Here is a 24,404-nt window from a genome sequence, read left to right as displayed (position 1 = left end):
GCTGACACCTCGTTGGTTTCAGCATATGCAGGAAGAACGTATATCTGCCTAAGCGTGCGTTCATTGCAGTACCTTATCGTTTATTCAGGCTACCCCTGTAAAGCCGAATCGGGTTCCTCTGACGCTCTCTGAACTGACTTCCTACAGCACAGGGGTACCCTAGACTGTTCTCCCGGCTGTTTAACCCCTCCTTTCGACCTCCCTAGTCCTTCTATTCCTGCAGCGGTACCCTTACGAAAAGTTGCTCATCCCCAGATCGGGAATCTACTGGGTCAGGTGCTATAGGATTGCCTCTTACCATTCTCCCTCATCAACAAGTCAGACCCATTGTTGTGCGCAATCCCACTACGAAGTATGCTCCTCCTATCCTTACCTCCTTTTCTCGTAGTGGTAGCAACAAAGCCATCACCGCCAGGCATAGGGGAGCAGAGTCACAGTGAGCGGCGGAAGGGAGAAGGGTGAAATTCTACGCACGCGACGTGAAATCCTTTACAATCCTCAACCTTCTGGAGAGGCCTAACACAGGCTAGCTCTCTCTTTCGTTGTCTTTATTCAGGCCGCAGCCTGTTCAATTCGTGTGACTAACGCACACGCTTAGATCGTTGTCAGCATATCGTGGTAGGGGAGATTCTTGAGAAGCAGTGGAATGACACCGGTATTTCTGTTGTTGTTTATATGGAGATGCTTTACGTGAATTATGATAGTGTACTTAAATCCTAATGGCAAACTTTAACGACCAAACCGCTTATTCTATAAGAATGCAAAGACAGACCTGAATTATCTAAATATGATTGAGCAGCTAATCACTTGCTTGTTTTGTAGTTTGTTGTTTTTTTTTGTTTGGGAAAATTTCAGATCCGAATCTAAGCTTTCCAACAATTGCCTTTATTGAGGTTTTATGTCTGGAAAATTGACTAACATTATGGGTATACGAAAACAAAAAAAATTATATGGGTAACTTTGCGTTCTTTCAGTTTCGTAATATATGTTGCTATTTGAATATGTATTTTCGAGACAAAAAAAAATTACAAGAAATCAATTAGGCCCTCATTCAGCGGCTTTCCAAGCGCACCGTAATAATAAAACCCTAGACACACGAGAGGATGTACTTGACGCGTTTATAAGATGCTACACGTCATTATAAAACAGACGATGTCAGATGCTCTTGCTTTCGCATGCCTCTTGCTGTAGTTTTTTACTTAACATCCACGTTTTTGTCGCGTGACCTTCAGAGACCGGGGTTAGAAACGTACAAGTCATAGGAATCATCCGTTTAGTGCCAATACTGCACATGTGAAATTTACAGGGGTTGCCCTTGTGATGATTTTGCCAGCTCGTCAAAGGTGAGTCAGCTATCGTTTAGGGCATATTTGTGTCTCCGTAAATGCATTCTAAGCACTTCCAGCAAAGAACGGAAACGAAAATCTTGCCTAGTGAAGCGTTAGGCAACAAGTGGCACATTCCTCGTGTGGTCTCATAATTAGATAAATAATATGAATTTATTAGTTTCGCAATTAAATTCTCAAACCTACCACTTCTCTTGCCTTTATCTAACTTCTATTTATTAAATAGTCGATATTGAGAAGTCATTCTCGCTTCTTTTTTTTTGCGGAGACAAGAAAAGCCGAATGTAGGTTCAAACACTGACGCTTTCACTTTTTTTTATGACTTATTATAGCTTTTATGACTTATTACAGCGTTTATTGGTTACAAACCCTGCTTTATTAGTGCACGATTTATCTATATGGGCCCAAATGTATTCGTATAAAGGAGTTACACAACACAATTTGTGCTGCACATAATATTACCATTCACATAATACCACTCGATTGACATAGACAATTTTTCCCCGTATATTCAGACTAGCTACAATCTGTATATTCCTTTAAAGAGCTTTACCAGCGTTTTATCTCAATACAAAATCTATACATTTTTTTTTATGAGGATCAGCTAGCGAAGAACACGAGGAAACTAATTAAGAAGCACGTTTTTGGCACGCTTTATTATCTTGCATTAGAAAAATGACACATGAAGAAGGGGCTTACACAAAATATACACGTATAAATTTCCTTATTAACACTCTTACATGTGTGTCAAAATTCGCTCTACTGGCTTTTGTCCCTTTGAAGAAACAAGATTTATTTTTGTACATGGGTTTTTTTTAGTATCAATAGCTGCTATTAAATATAAATACTTAATATTTCGTCACTCCCTTTCTGCTAGTGTCTAATACATCTAGTATAAATTAGTTATAATTTTAATTTAATTTTAACATAAACCATAGGACTACTTCCTAAGTGATCTATTACATGGACTTAGTTCACGAAACGCTATATATATATATAAACGAAATATATATATATATATATTAAAAAAGGCCACATTGCCTCCAAACTACACTGTTGTTGAATGCAAATAGAAGCGTAATCGTCGTGAACTCAAGGCCGTTAGCAATGCACGATGAATATATGTAAAGCTGCTGAAACATGTGAAGTCCTTGACATCCACCTAAGTTACTGCATACAAATCGAAACGTAAATAGCTTTGAATGCTTTAGTTTAACTTTCAGAAACTTTGGACATACAGCATGTACAGCATGTACTAATATGTCGATTAACGCTGTTTCAAGGTAAAGCTGATATAACTTCGGTATTACGTCATTGATACGTAAGAAGGTCTTTTATGGATCTGCACACATTTCTATTTAGGTAAGTAATAATTAAGATAAGGGCTATCAGTAGGCCATTCGAATTTTACGGGAGGCCATTTTTTATTGAAAATAAGATCATTATTTTTGTTGTTCCAACTTTTCAGCTGTGACGCAGAGCTTCTCCAAATAAGACAGTCCGTATGATATCAGAGGGCTACAGCTGTTATCTCTTTGTTCTCGGTGAGGGCTCGAGAGGGGTGAACGAATGCAACGAAATGAACCCCCTGACCAGCTGCAGCCCGCAGGAAACCAATGTTGGCCGTAATCGTTACAGCCTTGTGAGTGTCCCCAGTACCTGCATGGAATAAAAATTAATGAAGATGTTATGCTTTTGTGACCAAACTTTATCTTCTGAGGTAGTGTATACTTACTCGAACATATTTTCAGCGTCCGCCTATCGAAAAGAATCCTGCTTCGTAAAATATTGTGCAGTGCCCGAAAGGAATAGGCAGAAAATCAACGAAGCTAATAATCTCCATATATGAAGAAACCCTATATATTTAATTAAAATATATGTCGAAACAAATCTCAAAGCAACCGACCGAAAATTCAATTATAATATCAACATAGAAAGAAGAGGAAAACGGTTGGTTATAACTTAATTTTGATCATGGAAGACTATGATAACAATATATGGAATTTCTTTTTCTGCAAATATACGTAAATATTTATGTTGTACGTTTGGACAGTAAACATTAACTTTGTTCAGTCTCTATTTCAATGTTTGAAAATGAGAACTTTACCAAAGATAACTAAAGGTCGTTTTTTAATTTTCCCCTTCATGTCAAGATCCGATGTTTTCTGTGAAGGCTCATCCGGCACAACTTCGAGAAGTTTTAACAGCTCCACCGTAGCTGCATCCTCCGTTGGACCCGCCATTACGCTCGCGATTTGTTTGAAATCCTAAAATGATGCAACCACAGACATTTCGGCAAAGATTCATTGAGTAATAATCATCAACTAGTCGTTGCTCAATTATTTATAAGTACATTGATTTGGTAAACCTGTTCAGATTTCAATGAAGATCCACTAGAATACATAATCGTTGAGCTTTTGTCTATAAATGTCGAACAGTATTACACTAATGCTTACGTCATAAGCGCTCTGACAACAGATAAGTTTTCTAGACGAGAAGAGCGTCTTGAGGACAGGCTTGACGGGCTCGATTCGTTCGCTTTCAGCTTGCTCTGTCAGGATATTTTCCTGAAACCTATCAAGTGACAAAAATCAGCATCAAAGGCAACAGACTTTATGGAAAAATGGCTGAATCTGATTTCAGAGTTTTCATATATAGTACTACTATAATTTTGTTCCATTTTCAGGAGCGCTTGTAATGACTGAGGCATTTTAGTAAGAAATACAATTTCCTAAGGAAATTTATAGACACGTTTATTTAAAAGCTGCGAATAGGTATGCTCTCTTTTTAACATCGGTTTAGGTTTCGTTCGGGCGAAATATTGCTGAGATAATTACGAGAACCGTGACAAAAGACGACATCAGCACCTATTTTCAATGAAAGCGCTCTATGTAAAACACTACATATCATGTTTTATTACCTAAATAGCATAAATCATTGTCCTGCGTAAAGAATAAATGAGAGGATTATCCAAATGAACTAAAATAATTGTCGAAATAGATACGACGTCCTTTGCAGATACGCCACCCCTGCCCTGAAGTTGTAATCAAATTTAGAAAATTGGTACATGCAGATTAATCAATCAGTGCATGTTGAAAAAACACATTGAATCGGGATACTGAAGCATAACTTCTCCGAGTATTGACCGAAAGTTTGCGCGTCCGTTAGTGAGCGCTGAAACATAGGCTATCATTGATGAGACGTCCAGGTTCAACACCGCGTTCTCGGGTACCTCCTCGAGTCGCAAAGCTCGAAAAATCGAGTTATCACGAGTTATGAGATCTCCGCTGTAATAATAAGGAATTTCAAACGCATCCGTAAACGACTTGTCAACCATTAGGGATTCACAAGAGTAATGCAATCATCTAAATAGGCGAATTAACAATTAATCCAAATACTTTTTTGCTTAATGGAAAAGATTACTCAATGGCAACTACAGATAACATACAGGGCCGTATCTGTTGAACTGCATAAAGTATTATTTTTGCTACAAGTAGTGCTCTTTAGAGTTAGCCACAAAGGATGAGATCAACGTTCTTTATGACGATATGTAGTGATGCAACACCTAGGTTTCACCTGTCGTCGACGCCGCTGTCGGTTCGAGCGATGGTTATTACTTTAGCACCTGCCGTTTCGACAATTCGAATCAGTTGTTCTGGGACAAGTTGTGAACAGGCGAAAAGAACCTTAACCTCAGGCGATGCGTAAAGGTGTGGGTGGTACCTTGCACATGCAAGCATATCCCGTATCTGGTGCAGCAGAGTGCGACGTCCGTATCCACCGTCACCTGAAACAATAGCAGTTTACGTACCACGTTCACACGAAATAGCTAGGATAAATTCATTATCAGTCTCAAATAATCATGCGCTCATCACGATTATCGCCTCTATAAATGTAGAAACTTGAATCGGTTCCATTTGCAATGATCTTGGTCAAATAATGTGCCCAATAGAAATACTCGCTGAAGGTTTAGCTAGAAACCTAACTGAAACCTCTCTTAGTATTGAACTCTCAATGAAAATAGTCCCCACTGACCCAACATTGAAGCGAGAAGCGCCTCAGGATTTCTGGCGGCGACTTTGATCCAGCAACGGCCCCCATCCGCAACAACGTCGACCACGATCCGCTCCGGCCGATCAAGCCAGTCTTCATCTGCGACCGCGCTTTTATTTTCAGAGTTGAAGTTAGGAAAGGAGAACGGTTTCATTACATCCTGGAAGCCCGGTACTCGCAAGGCGCATTCGGTTAACAATGACAAGTACGCTGTCAACGATATAAACCGAAACCATTTCCATAATACTTAAACATACATATACTGTGAATCAAACCGAGATCTTCTTGTATGTACATTTTGAAAAGTATATTTGGCAGAACTAAAAGTGGCTTTTCTTGCTAAATGCGTCTGCTTACAGACCCTATAGACAAGCATTTCATCTTGCCCCATTATATCTCAAAATAATATGCCCACCGAAATCTAATTGACGTAAAAAACAAACATTTTTGTGTCTGATGAGTCTCAGTTGATAGTCTTGACAGTTTTAGCCAAATTAACAAAAAAACTCGGGAAAGACAATAATGAGAATTTGTTTGTCGATAACTAAGTTATTTCGTGGCATTTTTGAAGAAATCTCAGGATCTACCTTACGAACATATCAGCGAAAAATCTCAATGTAAAAGTAGTAACTTACGAAGGTTGTTCCCAGCAAGACTCTTCTTTTTAACTTGTCCTTTTAAGCACTGATTGTAAAACCGGATTTCAGCCTGGACCTTTCTCCGAAGCTTGCCGGTGCCCGCTGTAGCAGGCAGCTTCTCACATCGAGCCAGTACGCGCTGAGCATCGCTTAACTGATCGGAAATTACAGAAATAAACTCGCTGTGAGAAGTCGGCTCATCCTTAAGCTGCAATGTGAATCAAAAGTAACAATTTGATTATTTATTTTTGATGCTTTTCCAGGAACCACGCCCAGTTCGAAGAGAGTATTCACCTAGCTCCAGCTAGGAAGAGATAGCTCATGGGTATCTTTTTCATAAGGCATCAGTCTATCTTTTGAAGGTATGATTTTAAAAGCATAACATTTATCACAAGGCATTTCTAGTTGTCCGTAGCCTGAATTTCAATATATATGGTTTTATATTGGTGCAATTACATAGGGTACTAGCCCGTATTCTGATCATGGTGATCGCTAGTTTTTTCGAAAGAAATATATATATATATAATTAAGTAAAGCCTAGTAATTGGCAATAGTTATTATGCATATTCAACTGATCTACTGGTTCGATACATGAATTATATTAAAGAGGTTTCCAGGTTTCAAGAAAGAGTCGAAATTTGGCGCATAACGACAACCGTCAAAATCACATCGGAAAGAAGTACTGGTCGCCTCCAGTATTGAGAAACTCAGAACTCTCGCCTTTTATGATACACGTTCATGCAGAGGCATTCTGCAGTAGATTCATTTTTTCGCAAGTTCCACCAAAAGTGTTTGTGTTACAGTTACAACATTTGTATAAACAACTTCCGAATAAAATGTACGTACTCATCTGTACAACGGGATCCTTGTATTACAGAAACACATAGCTCACGTAAATTGCATGGAAAAATTATCTCACAAATCTCTTCAAGATGTTTTATTATATGTAAACATTTTTACGAGGCTCCAAGAAAATCATGCAGGGCCTTCCTGGTCGACGACGGCTTCTAGATAAGTAGTTGAAAATTAGAATTAGGCTGTTTATAGTGTACCTGCGAATGACTTATTTCGGCAGGCGAAATAACTGTTGTACCGGCAGAACTCATTTTCTTCGGTCTCACTTCACTCTGCCAAGACAATCTGCCATTGGATTCCTACCCCTATCATTTCAATAGGACCGTCACGCTGTTTCGCTTCGTTATCTTCCTCTGTCAGAGGTACTTTTAAAAAGAAGAAATAGAAAAATAAACAATGATGACGCCGCGCACTGATCTCAGCAGGTCCAAATCCGTGCGTTTAGCGACCAGGGTCACAAATGCACACAAGTCGTAGCACTGATGATTGAGACAATACTGAGTTAAATTGATGTCAATCCTTTCGGCTTGTTTTGTAGTTATGGTAAATAAGGCAGAAGTACGATAATGAAATTGAAACAATAGACAATTTCAGAATTTTTTAAAAGGTTTGTTTTCGATCTTAAGGAAAATACAGTTTTACTAGAGGTTGTACCCAAAGCTTTTACCCCATTCGCATTGAGGCGTAATAATTCATATCCAGTATTTATATCTAACTAGGCAATGCTTTGATCGAATAATAAAAAGATGTCCATTTATCGAAGGAAACAACGTGGGTAACTTACCTTGTAATCGAAACAGGTGTTTGTCGGTAGTAATCGTTAAAAAAAATTAATCAATTTTTCCAAAACCACACGCAAAAAGTGATGTACCCAAATAAAACTGAGGGTAGATTTATGTGCTGGGATGTTTTCGAACGTATTTTTGCGTTCGGAAATTTTTCTGATACCTTTCATAACGTTAGCAAGTTAATCAAAAGCCACCGATTGAGCGCTTACTAACATAATTCTGTTATTTTCTGATTGAAAGATATCAAAATGACCATCGTTTTTACATTTCTAAGTGCTCATTACCGGAGCTTACTGAAAGCTGAATATGCAAAGCATTTGCGTACTTCGTCACTTTCTTTGTATCGTTTGTCAGAATAGACAACTCTGTAAGCACTTAATTTTTTCGGAATCCAATGACGAACCAGCGACTTGGTGATAGTGGTATTTTCCTCAGGATAGGAAGATGAATACCTCGCGAATACTTCTATGTTTTTGGCACAGAATATCATGCTTTAAGCCTCACCCAGTTTTGTATCATTTCAAAATTTCGCGCGTGCACTCGAATAGCAGAGATCATTTTACCATCATTGTAGTGTTGTGTTTACGTTCATTAGCATGGTGATAGTCCAAACTTCGTGTTGGTGGTAGGAAAGCTGGTCGATTTTGAAAGCGCAAAGGTCGACAAAAAGTCTGCTGTGTTTCTATTGTAAGTATTAAGTGCTTTTTTTATTTTTATATGTTGCTAGGATTAGCCCAGCTATGTTCAACAATACTCTGCTCTCTTAGCCTGCACAAACAGTGCCAATACGAACCATTTTATTTGAAAGCAGCTACTTTCGAACCGCATGGTTCATGTATATAAATGCTTACATACGTATAGTTATTTTTCAGAAGGCCGAGCTCTGTAGATGTAAGGTGAAACCAGCGTTGTACGGTTATTAAATGAGGAACCGTTTTGGAGATAAACACAAGCGTTGACAACGATAGCAAACGGTGAAATTTCCTAAATAAACTTGTCATACAGTACTCATGGTAACATATAGCTCCTTATAATAATGTTTCTGTTCAATTACGTCTTATTCAGCATTATTGATAATGGAGTATTGCTATGATTATTTAATCTCCATGAAATAACTTGGGCAATTTCGTTGAATCTTCACAATTAGGATTTTACGAGCAAACGTGCAAAAAATGCGCCTAACATTTTCCAAGTCATACTTTTTCCGGCAACAGGTGCGTTGCTTACATTTGTACTTTTGTTTATTTCCTATCAACGTTATTGGCAAAGCGCCAGTTCATCGCATTACCTTCTTGTATAGATAACAGTAACGTGTTTCAGAAAATAAAGATTTCCTAATAGTATCGATATTTTAAACATAGATGTGACTCGGACCTTTCACTGAGAGACGAACGAAGGGTTGCCTTAGTTTCAAAAATTTAATACCTGGAAGCAAATAACTAAGGTCAAGCGAAGTTGTTGGACAAGTGCCTTGGAGAGGAATGAACAGATATAAAGCAAAAGAATGTTTCCATTATGCACAAGCGCCACAGTTAAGTGTATCAGTCGCGGAAGATGCATAAACCCATAAACATAAAACATAGTCATTTATAATAAAAGTAGACCTGATACGGTGTAGCCACTCAAGTATAATTAACAAAATCCCCAAATCGGTGATAAGTGGTGACTACTTCGCGCGTCAAAAATTATGGGAATATATATATATATATATATATATATATATATATATATTCAACAACTTAATTATATTAATTGCCCATGATCTGCCACTGCTGTTGTGTGAATTTCTCAGGGAATCAGTCATTGAGCGCCTCAAAGGGGCTACGCGATGGCGGACGAAGTTGGAAAAACTGCAAATCATCTGCCTGTTTGGGGTAATGACAAGACGATGAATCTCAACACGATGATCCTTACGAACATCCAGGGCTCTGCTTACTTTAAGGTGACGCTTTACAAGCTCAAAACCTACCACCAGGTTATCGATGAAATCTATTTCAACGTAGCCCATCTTGAGCCTTGGGAACGCGGATCAAGGAAGGTGGGTAAGCAACCTATTGAAATTAATTGTGGTGTTTTTTAGACATTGAAGGGGTCGATCATAGCTAATTTAAGATCCCGTGCGCCTGTATCACTGAATAAATGTACGTGTGGATATCACCGTTTTGGATATTGGATAACAAATATTTCGATGTCTTTCGATTCGACAAATACAAACCTTGTTGCCTCCAGCGAACGCGGAAAAGGGTACTGCAGGTCGACGTCATTTAAATAACTAGCTATAGGGCAGTAAAATTTACTAGTTCTGGTTATGTTTCATGTTTGGTTCGCTAAGAAGGAAAATCGTCAGTGCAAGGGTGATCTAGGACCTGCCGTTTATGCCATTGCGATGGATTATGAAGCGTTACCTTAAAAGACTTTAATATATTTAAAGGTGCAATTTATGTATAATCACAATAATAAGCACAGTCGTTTTATGTTGTGTAATGTTTGTTATCAACGTTGTATATTTTGCAGACATCGGGCCAAGTCGGCATGTGTGGCGGAGTCCGAGGGGTGGGAGCTGGCGGCATCGTTTCGACAGCCTTCTGCTGCCTTTATAAACTGTACACCCTTAAGCTGACACGAAAACAAGTTTACGGCTTGCTCGACCACACGGATTCGCCGTACATTCGTGCGCTAGGCTTCATGTACCTTCGGTACACACAACCACCGCAGGATCTTATCGGATGGTTCGAACCATATCTCACCGACGAAGAGGTAGAGTTGTCGCGCTAACTCAGTGAGGTTCGGAGTTAACAGTATGTGAAGGGTGACACCGATCCGGTGACGAATGCCTTGCTGAGTTTTCATGTAACGAAATTATGTCAAAGTTAGATTGCTCTGGGACAGAAGAATGTTAGTCATTCTTCACCTGATTGGAGAATCCCTGTGACTGTTTTATTGTTCTGGGAGCGAATGGCGCTTGCAGGTGGATCACACCGGAGGTTCGGCTTCATAAAACAGGAAGTTGTGTACGATTTTGCAAAAAAATAGATTAATTTTATAGAAGGGTCTGGAACCTGGACTTCAAAAAATGCGTCTTAAAAGTTGTATCGGGAGGAATTGTCGGGAAATGTACATAGTGCCGTTGTAATGACCAGCTGTTGCCTTGCAGTGTGGTTGCCGTTGTCCTTGCGGTATTGTTGCGGTCAGCAGACGACAATGGCTAAGTTATGTGAAGTAACTTCTGCCTCTGTCCAGCCGAAGAGCTCGTACACGGGATGCGCCAGGCCACAGTTCACAGATCCGTGACCGGCAAGTGACCTATCTCTCAATCGAAATCGAATTGAACACGAATCGCGGTGTGTCGATAACATAAGCTCATTGACCACACCCAAACCTCCGCTTGCAAGACGTCTGGCCGCCGGTTGAGGTAACTCTACGGACCGAATCCCTCTTTTGATGCCTCCCAGTTGACGACAACAAAAACAAATCGAAACAAATGACAGTAAATTCATTGTGTTTTGACTGCAAAATTTTACCAACAGCCGTACACTGTTAGCGTCTGTAGGTCAAGACTGATTTCATATATCTGTGTATCGCATTTGTGTAGAATAGTTTAACTGTTGACTACTTTTAGTTATGCAGTAGTTGCTTTATTAGTCTTACGGTTTTCATTGCCTCGGTTAGTTTCATTTCAAGAAAAGTAGGCCATTATCTGATTTTTTGGTACGTGCGTTGTTTGCAGCTGCGGAGACATCGTTTTCGTGTCCGGAGACTCACCGGCGAGGCCGCTCCCTTCAGCCAAGTTACTAACATTTATATTTCTCGCCTTCATTTGGGAATGTTTTTTCTCACAGGAAGTTGACCCAAAAGCCGGTGGTGGTGATCCGATGACAATGGGTCAGTTGGTCCGTAATATGCTCCAGAATCTCGACTGGTATTCCACTCTCTTCCCGCGCATTCCAGTGCCTGTCCAGAAGCAGATTAACGCCGTTATTGCCAACAAGTGCGTGCACTTCTACTATACCGAGACCACAAAAAGAGAAGTAATTTTACCACTGCCCACATGAGTAATATTGTACAGTCCATATAGTATATTTTCAAGTGGCTTCTATAGCCTGAATAAGTACGCTGACAAAAATGTTTGAATCTAGCAATTTACAAGCTTAACATCTTAAGGTATCCCTTGCGGGCATTCTGTTCATATACAATCTTTGTTCTGCCTTTTTAGATGTCCTGTACAAAAACCTGCTGCAATTCGGCAAGAAGCGTCTTTCCGGAAAAGGGATACTCGAGATCCCTCTCGGCCAGAAGATGTGTGGTCAGACCGAAAACGGGACCGCGATCATATTTATCGGAGAAGTCGCAGCAGATCACGGGAGGACCGCCGTCGCAGTCGAGAGAGAGAGCACCGCGATCACAAAGACCGTCGCGGTGATTCGCGTGAGCGACGCAGGGAAAAAAAGCATAAACATAGGGAGCATAGGGATCGAAGCCGCAGCCGAGATCGGGACCATGGCCGACGAGATCGCTCGCGGGACCGAAGAGATCGCTCCAGAGATCGGAAACGATATTAAGACATTCGGCATTTTTGCCTTGGCGAAGTTCCTCAGTTCCGCCATGCAAAAAGCACGCCTACGAGGCATTTGTTAGTGTAATTTGTCCCCGTTAGGGAGTTCATATCTAAGTGGAAGAAATGAACGCTGATTATAGGCGACACGAGAAGGAGAACAACTGAGTCGTCGCTGGACGTATTGAACGATTGAAGCTAAAATATGAACTCACTGCTGCACCCAACGTGCGCCTACTATTTGCACATGGCATTTTCGTATGAATAAGGCGTTTATAACTGGTCTACTTGCTATTTCATTGACAAAACTGTTCTGTAACCGTAACTGCATCCTAAGACATTTTGTCTTGACAACAGCACAAAGTAGCTGAAGAATTTAGGTGGCATCTGAACGGCTGTGCACTGGAGTCAATCACCAATGATCTATATAAATTATTTGGTTACAGAAAAGATATTTTCTGCAATAAGTATACTGCAGAGGTTTTTTCATCCCATATTCTTCCGGGAGTAGAACGTTCTGGTAATTTTTTCAATGATATTATTACCTACTTCAGCTGCATCAGTTGAATCTTTGTGCGTTACTTCTTGGTTGCATCTAGAATTTGATCGACAAAAATAATTCCTCTAGTTCAATAGATTCAGCAACATTTCCGAGTTGTGGAGAGAAGCAATGTAAAAACATGATGATAAACAAGTGCTCATATTTGAACTATATAAACACATATATATTAGACATATTTCATACATTTAATACATACATACATACGTGTATATCAACTAAGCAAAAACGCTCTACGAGTGCTTAACTCTAGTTACAAAACTTAAAAGTTACATCGAAACATAGTTTATGCATTATATCATTTATAGTTGAGTAATAAAAAGCGTAAACCACTGTACAAATCATTATACAAATGTTGAATTTTTGCTATAGATAGTATATCTAAAAATTATTTCATAGACGTGCGAATAAGACCCTTTAGTTTGTTCTTAAACTAGCGTACAAATACTCGGTATAATCGAGTGAGAGAAGCAGGTAAAATAGGTGGACAAGGTGCTATACCGAAACTGTACTGAATTGTTTGTTGTTGCCGAACGAAGGGTTAATCCTTCCAAAAGTATACTTTTAGTAAGGTTTGTAGTTTCTTAGAATCTCAATAAATTAAAGGCGTTTCAATAAAATCAAATTTAATTCTCTGTTAGATTGTTAGAACATTTCAGGCCATAGATACAAACTTTATTTCATAATTATGAGTAAGCTTTGGCTAATCCTTAGAAACTGGAAATACGAAAAAAGTAATTAAAATCCTGTCAAGCTTATATTTTAACCCCTGCTAGTAATAGAAAGCGTTTTGCTTAAGAAAAGTGGTGCTGTTACTGAATTTTTACACGGTTAGGAGTAGGAATGATATAAAAAAAAGAAGCTGTAATAGAAAACATCGATGATTTATATCTCTTTCTTTGAACTTTATCATCTCTCAACGCTTGCTCAATTAAGGTACCAGGTATTACCTCAATTGCCTACTGACGATTTTATGTGAAATAATTACAGGTTTTTACTTTGGTTGGGTACTATGTCGCGCTAACTGAATATAATTTGGAGTCGGTAGTACTCGGCTTAGTCCTTAATAGCTCTGACATCAATTATATGTGTGTAGAATTTCATATAAATTTGCCAAAAATTCACAAACAAAAATTCTGGTGAAAGAGATTTAAAGATCGAGCGCTGATGGATGGATTTGTAAATATAGCTAATGAAAATATTTGTAAATAATATATGTAAATATTGCTTTTAGGTAAGGGTTACAGAGATGTAATCAATATCAGAACTTTTAGAAAATAAACCAAGCAGTGACGATGTTTCGTCGAAACTTTAAATCTTTTTTACGAATGTTTCCACTATTCACAAACCAGCATAAAAAGTAGGAACTATATATAGTATTTTCCAAACTGCTATCATTCGCAGCGCAGTTGCGTAATTACATATAGCAGAATTTATAATCTGAATAATAGTTATACATGAAAGCAGCATGTTGTGAAAATTATGCATTCAAATTGGCCGCGCAAACACAGCCCTCACCTAGATCGTCCTCTCTAGTGTTTATCTTTACACAATGTTGGCAATGTTTGACTGAATCCGCGAGACAACCGATTTTATTCATGCGATGTTCGATTCCGCCCCGTCTAACCGGCAAATGAAATCCTCTCAATTGAGAAGTCGGGTATTTTTGCTGTCAGAGAAATATGAATTATCTCACGTGAGTAATATTGAACTTTAGACAAATTAATTTTAGATTTTAAACAATTTGATTATAAGGAACATTTTTCATGATATGCTTTTCTAGATATCAGGGATCGGATAGAAACACAACAAAATCGTATTTAGCTGTCTTTCTACCAAGCTTCTATTATACGCGTGAACTTGTTACATTAAGGCCTATTAATGTGTTTTGCAGTTTCGTGTTAATTTAGAAATAGTGTTCTAAATAATCAAATATTAAATAAAATTCAACATTTTAACGAAAAGGTATTAAAATAAGGTAGTATAAACTTTTTATTGTCTGTTTTCGTCTTTAGTATTTTTTTGTTTAGGTACAGTTGGGGAAGGATGTGTCAAAAATCTACAATATAAGATCTATGGGTGCATAGTGAAAGCTGATGCCCAAAAGTGAATGCAAGAGTTTTGTTGGATTCCTTTCCGAGGAACTGGGGGTTAAACAAATTCGACGTGGGGCACTTTTTTTACATCTTTTAGTAATTCTCGCAATCTTTCGCAACGCACGGCCTGTCTTTATGTCTTTCTCTAACCAATATCAATTAGTATTGGTATTCTTGCGTTTTGGTTGATTGGGTTTTCAGTAACGTCAAGAATCTTCAAAAAATCAATGAACGTGAACTTCAACTCGGTCTGACTGGGCAGGATAAAAGCTGGCATTCAAAGTATAAGAACTCAGCCTGGATTTATTTTGGCGGAGTCAGCTTTGACCTTACTGAAGGCGACCTTCTTTGCGTTTTCTCGCAGTTAGTAGCTCCTCTTTTTCCTAATTAAAATTACACAATATTTCATTCCGCCTGAATCTGAACCTGAACTGAATATTTCATCGCCACTATGATTCTTAAGTATCTGTACATACCATATATATACAGGTCTTTAAATATGAAGGAAAAAAATGCATATCATGTAGTTCGTTCGCCATAACGTTGTGTCGCGTATTTTCTTTGATTCCAGATATGGCGAAATTGTTAATATTAATCTTGTGCGAGACAAAAAAACTGGGAAAAGTCGCGGTTATGGATTTTTATGCTATGAGGATCAGCGATCAACTATTCTTTCTGTCGACAATTTAAATGGCATCAAAGTAATGTAGTGTTTAAACGATGTGCCTCACTTTTTCAGTCATATGTAACCCTAATATCAAAACTTTTTTACTATTCTGAAACAGATCAGGTAATCATTAGTCAAAATGTGTACACCAAATTTGAGCTTGCTGTTGGAATGAAATTCTTGTAAGTTTGATTTTAATGAATTGATTAATTTTAAGACTGCAGATTTTTCAGTTTTCCGCATCGTACGAGTTATGTGCTGTCGTCGTCCCCCGCAGACACTACTGAGATATGTCTATTATTTCATTGGACTTTTAAGAGATTATTATGTAATTGCATCGGATCCAATTATTATTTTTTCATTTGCTTTAGCTCTGTAATCGGATAATCCGTGTAGACCACGTCGAAAATTATCGTCCACCAAAAGAGAGTGAAGAATATGACGAGCTTACAAAGCTTCTGCATGAAAAAGGGTGCGCTCCGGAAGTTATTCATGAACTTCAGCAGAATAAAGTTGACGGCATAAGTGCTGAAGGGGAGACCGCACGCGAAGATGTCGTTCCTGGAAGGGACGAAAAAGCAGCACAAGAAAAGGCCGAAAAAAAACGACTTCGCAGGGAAAAGAAATGCACTAAAAAGGTGAGAAAGAAAGAGAAAAAAGCACTGAAAAAGGCCAGAAAGAAACGGAAACGAATGAAGAAAGCTAAAAACAACGACAAAGAAAAGGAAAAGGACGTAGATACGGACAAAGATAAACATAGCCGCAAAAAGTATTCGAGCGATGAGAGCGACGCTAGCGACGACTGCGGCGTGTATGCATCTTCAAACAGTTCATCATCCGATAGCGAAGATAGTTCCCTAGAAGCACAGAAGAGAAGAACCGGCGGCGATCCGCGAAAGAGCTCTTATCGCGAGAGTCATTCAAGGTACGCCTGTTAGTTGAGACGACCAATGGGACAGAACAGGAATCAAAATAAAGAGGCCTAGATATTCCTAAAGATGCAGTAGTGTCTATTGGAATATAATTAATTTAATAATGTAATATATGCTTAGAGAATATATGTGAAAATATTCATAGTCATTATTCTATTCCAGGAGTAACCGTCACGATCAGTCATCATCAAGTCAAGGTAGCGCAAGCCGTCGAAGGTATTCCGACGTGAAGAGCGATAGTTATCGAACTTTGCATTCGGGCCGAAGATGGTATGTTTAAGCAGTTTTTGCCTTCATAGTAGCTTTCAAGCAACAGTGTCGTTTTCGAACATTATTCTTACACATAGCGGGCAAACGCAGTAGGACCTAAGGTCATATATAGATATTAACACCAGTAATACCAATCTTGGGCTATGTGGCGTTCGGTTTCAGTTGTGGTACTGCGAATCGTTTCATAGAGACGTGTCGGTTCATAGAATCGTTCTATAAAGACAGACTCTGGCGAACGAAAATATATTTTTGCTAAGCACAACCTCTTCGCTTCCCTTGGCTGCTGTTATGTGAATGTCGGGCAGGCTTAATTTGGGTTGTTTCTTAAATAATCGGAGAAATTCTTCGATCTGGAGGATTTTGCGAGACAGCAATTTTATCGTCTAACCTGAGCGATCGTAACGGTGCACCATTAGCTGGTTTACAAATCACATTGAGAACATTCGACAATGTGTTAACGCAATAGATTCTGGTATTGTTGCCCTGTGTTCAAATGTATGAGTAAGGTGTTACTGTTACATTATCTTAGGCTTACATCCCTGAAGCATCTACTTGTAACCATACCAGTAACTGTACGCCATAAACACCTGTGACGAGGAACAGAGTCAAAAAAGATTTATATACGCGAGATAACTAGATTCCTAGTATTTTAAAGGACTAACCTACAGATCTTATCCAACAGAGTGGTTCTGATTGGCAACCTCTTGATTGTTAAACGAACTATTTGTATAGCACCTATCGGATCGAAATACTTTTAGGTGACAAGTCATTCAACAATAGATTTCGTAAATCTTTCCGTGTATCTCGACGAATATATGTTGAAATACGACGATAGTTTCTATGTTAATGGTTGTCAGTGGTATATGCGATGGACAGAGACCGGCAAGCTTGTTGCTTGCGAACCGTGGAAGAATACCGCAGGAGAGTAATAATTGCTTTTAAGCCATCACCTGTTGGTCTTGTCATTTTGTTGCCTGCGAATCGCGTTATTAGTGCGTGTTCAGAATGCATATCATATCATTGCCTGTGCAGAAGCTAATTCTAGTTTTCTCTCCGCTTACATGATAATTGCAGGTCCCCTGAGTCAAGACATCGTTCTCGCAGCTCTGATCGTTACCACGGACGCTCTCGTAGTCGATAAAGTGAAAGTGTGCAGTGGCACAACGAGCAGTTTGTATTTCATACTCGTGTATAAAAAACGAGCGTCTATCGTCTTTTTTTCTCTTTCAGTTGCACTTTTTATTAAGATACGCAAAATGAAGGATACAAAATATCCAGAATATTAATATAATCAACTTGATTCATGTGAAAAGTTTAGTTTGCTTGGCAAGAAATTACTAGGCAATTTTACTTCTTTTCGGGTATGGTTTGGATCATATGCAGAACCTTTTCCTGACCGGAGAATCTTTCCTGCTTTCCTTTTTAAGAAGCTAACTTAGATAGTTAAAATTCAAGGGCTAGAGACAACCAAAGACCCTTCTGGCCCTCTCGCTGATTGAATTTTGAGACTTGATCTTTCGTTGTCACGCGCTTCATGTCACCCGTAACGGGCAACATATGACCCTTCAACAACTACCCATTGTGTCTTGTTGCAGAAAATTAGTATGGCATATTAGATAGATCAATGTTGTTGTAGATATGTAGAAAGTGCGGTACAAGAGACAACAGAAGTGCATATTTGTGAGAACGTGTAAATTAGAACGATCATCGGAAAACCATTATAACATCTGTTGTGTACAATGTAAAATTTGGGCTTTTTCAATTGCCCGCGACTGGCATACGAGAATGAAATAAACCACTAATCACTTGTACAGGACGGAGTGTTTTTTTATCGTTGTGTGATTTCGTATAGAAGCTGATTTAAATTTACTAGTCATACTTTTGCAGATAATCAAAAACGTCCAATTCTCAGTTGATCATTGGGAACAGCTGCAATCATTTCGTCATATACTACTGTTATAATAAAATATCAATAAAATCTATTTTACTTCTGAACTATTTCGTATTACCTAAATTTCTTCGATTTTGTATTCGAATTGTATGTATCGAAAGTATATACAGATTGTGTATAAGATTCATAAAATACACGAACTTCTGATCACTCTGCACTCTAAAACTGTTTTGAAAATAGGACGATGAACACAGCGAATGAATCCGTGTATCTCTTTAATGAACGTAGAATGAGTGTAGCCTTCTCTAAGAGAGAAGAGTCTTCATTGCACATTTATTATTCTAAGTGTATCTATTTTGTGGTAAAGAGACGACTTTCTATTTCATTTAGTGGTAGATCAGTCTTCAATCGATTTTTTTTTTTAATGTTACAAACCGGGCAAGAAAATTAATGGAACCAAACAAATGGATGTATCAGTACCGTTTAATAAAGCGGAGATGACTCGACCAAAATAAAAAAAAAATTCCCCTAAAGAAATTTCTCTATAGAATTGGCACAGTAATGGCGATGCTAGTATAACCAAATGGTCTATGGCTGGTGTAGCCACTATAAGAAAGTTGGGTTCGAATCCGTTATGTGAAAAAGTAAACTGTATGTGTTTTCGAAACAGCTAAGTAGTGAGAGTAATCTTTAACAGTGTGTCTTAACTGTAGGTGAAGCAGAATAAAATAAAAAAAACTGAACTATAAAATTACTATTAGTAACGTTTATGTCTATCAAATTAAAAGTCATTCGAATAGTCGTCACCTTAAAAGCATCATATAAAGAAAACTATGGTCTTTATATGTAATTGTAATGCACTTACCGATTCTTAATAATTTATCTATATCTTATAATGATACTTTAAGATATGTGCTCAGATTATTTTGGCATAGTCCAAGTAATACTTCATGTAAATTGTAACTATTAAGTGGTATTATCATACTACAAGTGTTTTGATCAATTAAATCGTTGGTTTATTCTCGAATAAACAAGGTGAAAGTTTTTTTTTTAACTTCAGCAAATTATGAATACGTGAAATTTACGTAAACATGAAACATATCCTTCGAAATGGCTCAGTTTTTACGTAACCGCTGACTACTCTGATATTCTAATTTTGGTACAAGAGAAATATTTTTAAATCTGGGTTGCTTATATTTAGTGAAGCAAATAATGTGAAATAAGCTCAACAAGCATTAATCTAATCTGTTAAAAGTCACGTTACATTTCAAGCTGATCTTCTACTACGGATAAGTTTTTCCCTATCGTCTAAGCTTTAAAATTTTGACAAAAACCACTGATTACTTTTATAATTCTAGCCAGGAATACGTTAGTTAGTGCTAGGCATGTTAGTTACTTTTTTTTTTTGCTATCAATCGTTCTCTGGGTGCTATCCAAAAATTATGGGGATATTTAGGAAGCATCACCCTCGACGTAGTAGTCACTAATTTCTAAAGTTAGATTTACAAGTCTAGCCTAACCGAATATAAACGGAAGCCACATCAGCGATAACCTTACCGATCAGACGTAGTTCCTCCCTCCAGTGCCCCGTTAACTTCCTTTATGTAAAATGATCGCTAGCCTAAAAATAAGTTCATTTGTGTTTACTGCATGCAAAAGTTGTCAAAAACGATTTATAAAAGCGGTCGCCATACGACATCAAAGGATTTTAACGTACCTGCGATCAGATCGTCGACGAACTACTCACGACTATAGGTTTTGAATGTGTCGCGAGATATTTGAATTCGTGATATCCATAGATGAATTTTCAGCAACACTGACAGTTTTCATTATTTATAGATAACCTAGTATGCAAAAACAGCCGTAAACAACGTGAGTGATCGTGCTAAACTTTACCGCTTTGGCGTTTGCTGAACGACACGCAATGTGACCCTAGAACAAACATTATTCGATGGTACACTGATTGACTAGATGCGTTCGTGCTTTTCACTCGGCACCATAAACATTACTCTGGGAAACAAGATGCAATTGTTTTCTTAATTAATTCCAGGTTGTCGATGCTGTTGCCGGCGCCCGGTTTGAGCAACTATCGTCATCGGTAACTATCATTTTCATAAAATCGCGGTATCATAAATGCGCTCGAAGTTTCCTATCCAACAGCAATATTAAATAACGTTTAGCTACGGCAAGAGGTAACATCAAGGCTAGTAACATTCGCTGCTTGAATCAGCCAGTGGCGGCACCAAAAGACCGATAAGATCCGCGAAATAGTTTATCAACGGGTGGACAGAATTACTCCTCAAAGGAATTGTATGAGGGAAAATCAAAAATGTATTCTTATCTATTTAGATACTACGAGAGTATACAAAAAAAGTATTCAAAAAGTGCCATGGTCCGTCTAGCAATTACCGTACTCCAACGGACATTTAGTACGGCAATTGCTTGTTTTTTTTCCTTAGCAAATAAGCTATTAATAATGATAGTAATATGACATTAGTTATCCTTTACGCCACGAACGTTCAAAACTACAATGAATCATATTAACAGTATGACCAGTTCATCTCTCGTGAATATTCGCGAGTGAGTGAGATCAAACAAATTGAATTCTTAACAGCCAAATCATGAGGTGTTGTCATTCACGAATCGAGAAGAGGCTGCTGTTAGCAAATGGGACAGATTTGTGCTTACATCAGTGTGCTACATGGTCACGTACGTGTATACATACGTAATGGCACGTAACAGGTAACGCTATGGTCGGCTCTGGCGTGCAGTCCGAACTATATATTTTAGTTTAGACGGTTATTATTACTGCGCAAGTGTTTTTGCCCTAGTAGACTGAAATGATCAAGTTTTAATTATTCACAAAAAACACAACAAAGGGAATCCGATTTGCTCATGGATGAACAAAAAAAAAGTGTCATTAAGGAAAGTTGCAATGGTATAAACCTAAGTAGAGCAAGCTGCTAATAAGAAGGTTTGTGCTCTCTACTTGTTTAAGGTATAAGGGCCGGACCGTGATGACATACGAATATTCCGAGAAACTTGGCAGCAGTTCCCGCGAAGAAATTCGAACGATTATGTCACGAATAATAATAGTCATATTAATACACGACTGATTCTAAGCAATCGAATTTTTTAATTTCTTAATAAAGTAAATAATTTTTAATAAAGTTAATTTCTTTAATAAACCACAGAATAGTATTATTCATGCGGCGCGTAGAATTTGAATGTTTTATAACTGCTTTTCCGTTGCACGCCTCCGGTATACTGATCATTAGTAGGCTCGCCAATGGACATTTGAGTTCTGCGAACTTCAACCTGTTCAGTGCTTAAGCTTTCGGCATCGAGATCCGTATAGCTTTCCGTATAACTCTCTGTATATAATATCTAAACAAAGATAATAGTAATAGTTATCGGCAGCAACCAGGTTTATTCCAAACTAATCATTCTATTTGATTTCCAAACAAAAGCGAGAGTGAAAGAGATTTCTCAGCATACAAAAGTGACCTAAGCATATGCACGTATCAAATAATACGATGATAATCGTTCCCCTAGCTAACCAAAACTTATCAGTGACTAGAGTTTTACTTGACTGTAACATATTATGCCTAAGCCATAATATACGTGCGCTTGGGTACTCAGAGGTGTTCCGGCTATACAATTAAAATTGGTTTTACCATGTGTGGCAAGGTTGTGGAAATTCTGTATAAACAGCTGACAAAGACCAGTCGTTACAATAGGCTCGAAAAAAATCCCTTCACTAACTCAAGCAGACCTGTCAAATATTGCTTTGTTACGTTCATTTGTTATTTAGATTTTGGTCCTTTGGCGAACTCTATACAGTAGTAAGCTGGAAAACGCCCCTTCGCCGACTGCACTGTTCTTGTAGAAGGAACAAGCCAAAATAAGAAGTACTGTTTCTTCGTTAACATACTACTAGCAATACTTTGACTTGCGTATTTTGTTAAATCATTAAATAACAGTTCTTTGATAACGATTTACTTATCGTGTACAGCCTTGAAATTTGAAGCGAAAAGGCATTGCAGTCAGTTAGCAGTAAACAGGATCGTAAAAATAGTGCTTAGAACGGTTGAATTGTATATGACTAATAAAAATGCACCCAGACCTTTTTTTTACAAGAAGCGACTTTACACTTTCGTACGTAACAATTTCTGTGAATTGACTTTTGTTCGCTCTTTTTTCACTTAAGGCTTTTTATGGATAATACTGCATGTGTAAAAATAAAAACTATCGTGATATGCTAAACAAGCCTGTCTATTTACTTTGATCGATTTAGACGTTTGAGCGGCAGCGGCGGGCCGCCAATGTGAATCGGTTGGTAGTGCTCCTACTGGCTGTTTCCTCGTTTGTATCGCTGGGAAATTCAGGCAAAACAGAGGGGCCGGCAACCAAAACCTAGCAAACTCAGCCGTTCCAAGCCGTTCGTAGTTTCCATCTTTCAATAGCCTTTTTGCTGTGGTTGGTTTCTTGTATTTACTACTCTACTAGGTTATTTCACTTGCAACATGAACAGTTGCTACCCGGGAGGAGCGTGGGGTTACAGTATAAAAAAAGGAATACTGGGAAAACCAATGATTGTTTAGTCCTTTATTGGTGGAGCACAACATACACTACTATTTGAACTGGTCGTACCAAAACAAAAAAGTGAGATAAGGGCTTTGCTTATTCGGAGCCACCAGTGGTCACGTAGCGTTGTATTATCCAAGCATGGCATCAAAGCTGTCTTTAAATATTTAGATTACAGTACTATTAAAAATGTTAGTACAAAATAAACCTGAGCATTAAAGGTGGCTTACGGGTGTTCGTTACCGGACCGAATTTCGAAAGAGCCAATTGCTTCATTTATCCTGAGTAACTTCTTCTCTAACTATATTCTTGCTTAACTGGCATACTGTATTGCATGCAGCCTGTTTTGCAATCACAGGCATAAATAGTTTCACGTGAAAATTGAAAAAAAATACTTCGGTAGATTTGTAAGCCGTTCTAATAGTAGATCGAAGGTAATAGTTTGAAAGCTGAAGGCACTCCGCGGACGGAAACTAGAGCTCAACGTGGAAGAATTAACTGCCATAAGGTTTGAGCCCCTAGCTGGAAAGCGAGAGACTTTGTAAAAGCGATGACAGACTTGTTACTTTCTTCAACTAATGAATATCTATTGTTTAAAAACATTTTCTTTAATTAAATAAGCAGGGAATATAATATCCTCATTACGATCAACACACATATATTTGATTGCTATGGTAGAATAATTTAGAGGTGGTTGATGAAACAATTCTGCAGTTATCACAGACTTCCCACTGATTTCTTTGAATACGTTCATTCACTTAGTATAATCACAGACGGAATAAATAAGCTCAGATTCGTTAGATTTAATCTTGACTAAGCTGGCTCATCTATGTAGCTTTGTAGCACATGAACCCACACGTACACCAATCGCCTTATCCGACCAGAGTAATAGCTGTCATCTTTTTAGTAGCAAATGACAGTGAATGCTTCAATTAGCCAGAAGCGCATGTTCAGCTTCTGTTCGACAAGCTTTTGTAACCAATGCTATATATAATACGTCGTGGATATTTTCCTTGATGAAAGTAAGATTACCGTGGTCAATGCCGAGGACATTGCAGGGGGCAAATCAAAACAACGCTGATCATCAAGAATTTAGTCTGAAAGATAACCTAAGGAAGTACGTATCTGTACAAGTAAGATGCGTGTATTTTTTCCTTTAGCGTTCTACAA

At 38.2% G+C, this 24,404-nt stretch overlaps 3 protein-coding genes across 9 annotated transcripts; 2 read left to right on the top strand and 1 right to left on the bottom strand.

Annotated features, from left to right (window-relative positions):
• Positions 1-1,975: 1,975 nt before the first annotated feature.
• Positions 1,976-11,524, bottom strand: LOC111260768 (UPF0415 protein C7orf25 homolog). Of its 3 annotated transcripts, none has more exons than XM_022833766.2 (8): positions 11,443-11,524; positions 6,035-6,191; positions 5,382-5,609; positions 4,923-5,133; positions 4,493-4,633; positions 3,803-3,920; positions 3,454-3,613; positions 1,976-3,005 (listed from the first exon to the last, which is right to left on the bottom strand). In XM_022833766.2, exons 1-8 carry the CDS (start codon positions 11,476-11,478, stop codon positions 2,857-2,859), a joined length of 1,200 nt encoding a protein of 399 aa, XP_022689501.1. In that variant the 5' UTR covers positions 11,479-11,524; the 3' UTR covers positions 1,976-2,856. The 3 variants fall into 3 exon arrangements, with proteins under 3 accessions (XP_022689501.1, XP_022689499.1, XP_022689500.1); XM_022833764.2 differs by lacking the exon at positions 11,443-11,524 and adding an exon at positions 7,090-7,279 and having other exon boundaries at positions 6,035-6,245; XM_022833765.2 differs by lacking the exon at positions 11,443-11,524 and adding an exon at positions 7,090-7,279.
• On the top strand, positions 8,257-13,144 carry LOC111260770 (pre-mRNA-splicing factor 38B). Of its 5 annotated transcripts, none has more exons than XM_022833774.2 (6): positions 8,257-8,367; positions 8,553-8,654; positions 9,473-9,718; positions 10,195-10,437; positions 11,520-11,708; positions 11,894-12,226. In XM_022833774.2, exons 3-6 carry the CDS (start codon positions 9,509-9,511, stop codon positions 12,098-12,100), a joined length of 849 nt encoding a protein of 282 aa, XP_022689509.1. In that variant the 5' UTR covers positions 8,257-8,367; positions 8,553-8,654; positions 9,473-9,508; the 3' UTR covers positions 12,101-12,226. The 5 variants fall into 5 exon arrangements, with proteins under 5 accessions (XP_022689509.1, XP_022689505.1, XP_022689506.1 ...); XM_022833770.2 differs by having other exon boundaries at positions 8,258-8,367; positions 11,520-11,668; positions 11,894-13,144; XM_022833771.2 differs by having other exon boundaries at positions 8,267-8,367; positions 8,542-8,654; positions 11,520-11,668; positions 11,894-13,144.
• A 1,207-nt stretch (positions 13,145-14,351) lies between these two features.
• LOC111260769 (uncharacterized) lies at positions 14,352-18,567 on the top strand. The gene is made up of 6 exons (XM_022833769.2): positions 14,352-14,487; positions 15,089-15,250; positions 15,459-15,588; positions 15,926-16,479; positions 16,649-16,756; positions 17,831-18,567. Exons 1-6 carry the CDS (start codon positions 14,474-14,476, stop codon positions 17,895-17,897), a joined length of 1,035 nt encoding a protein of 344 aa, XP_022689504.1. The 5' UTR covers positions 14,352-14,473; the 3' UTR covers positions 17,898-18,567.
• Positions 18,568-24,404: the final 5,837 nt, after the last annotated feature.

Source organism: Varroa jacobsoni, unplaced genomic scaffold (assembly GCF_002532875.2).
Source record: "Varroa jacobsoni isolate VJ856 unplaced genomic scaffold, vjacob_1.0 scaffold_474, whole genome shotgun sequence".
NCBI lineage: Eukaryota > Metazoa > Arthropoda > Arachnida > Mesostigmata > Varroidae > Varroa > Varroa jacobsoni.
Note: the sequence above shows the minus strand (reverse complement) of the source record. Positions and strands in the feature narration are given on the sequence as shown.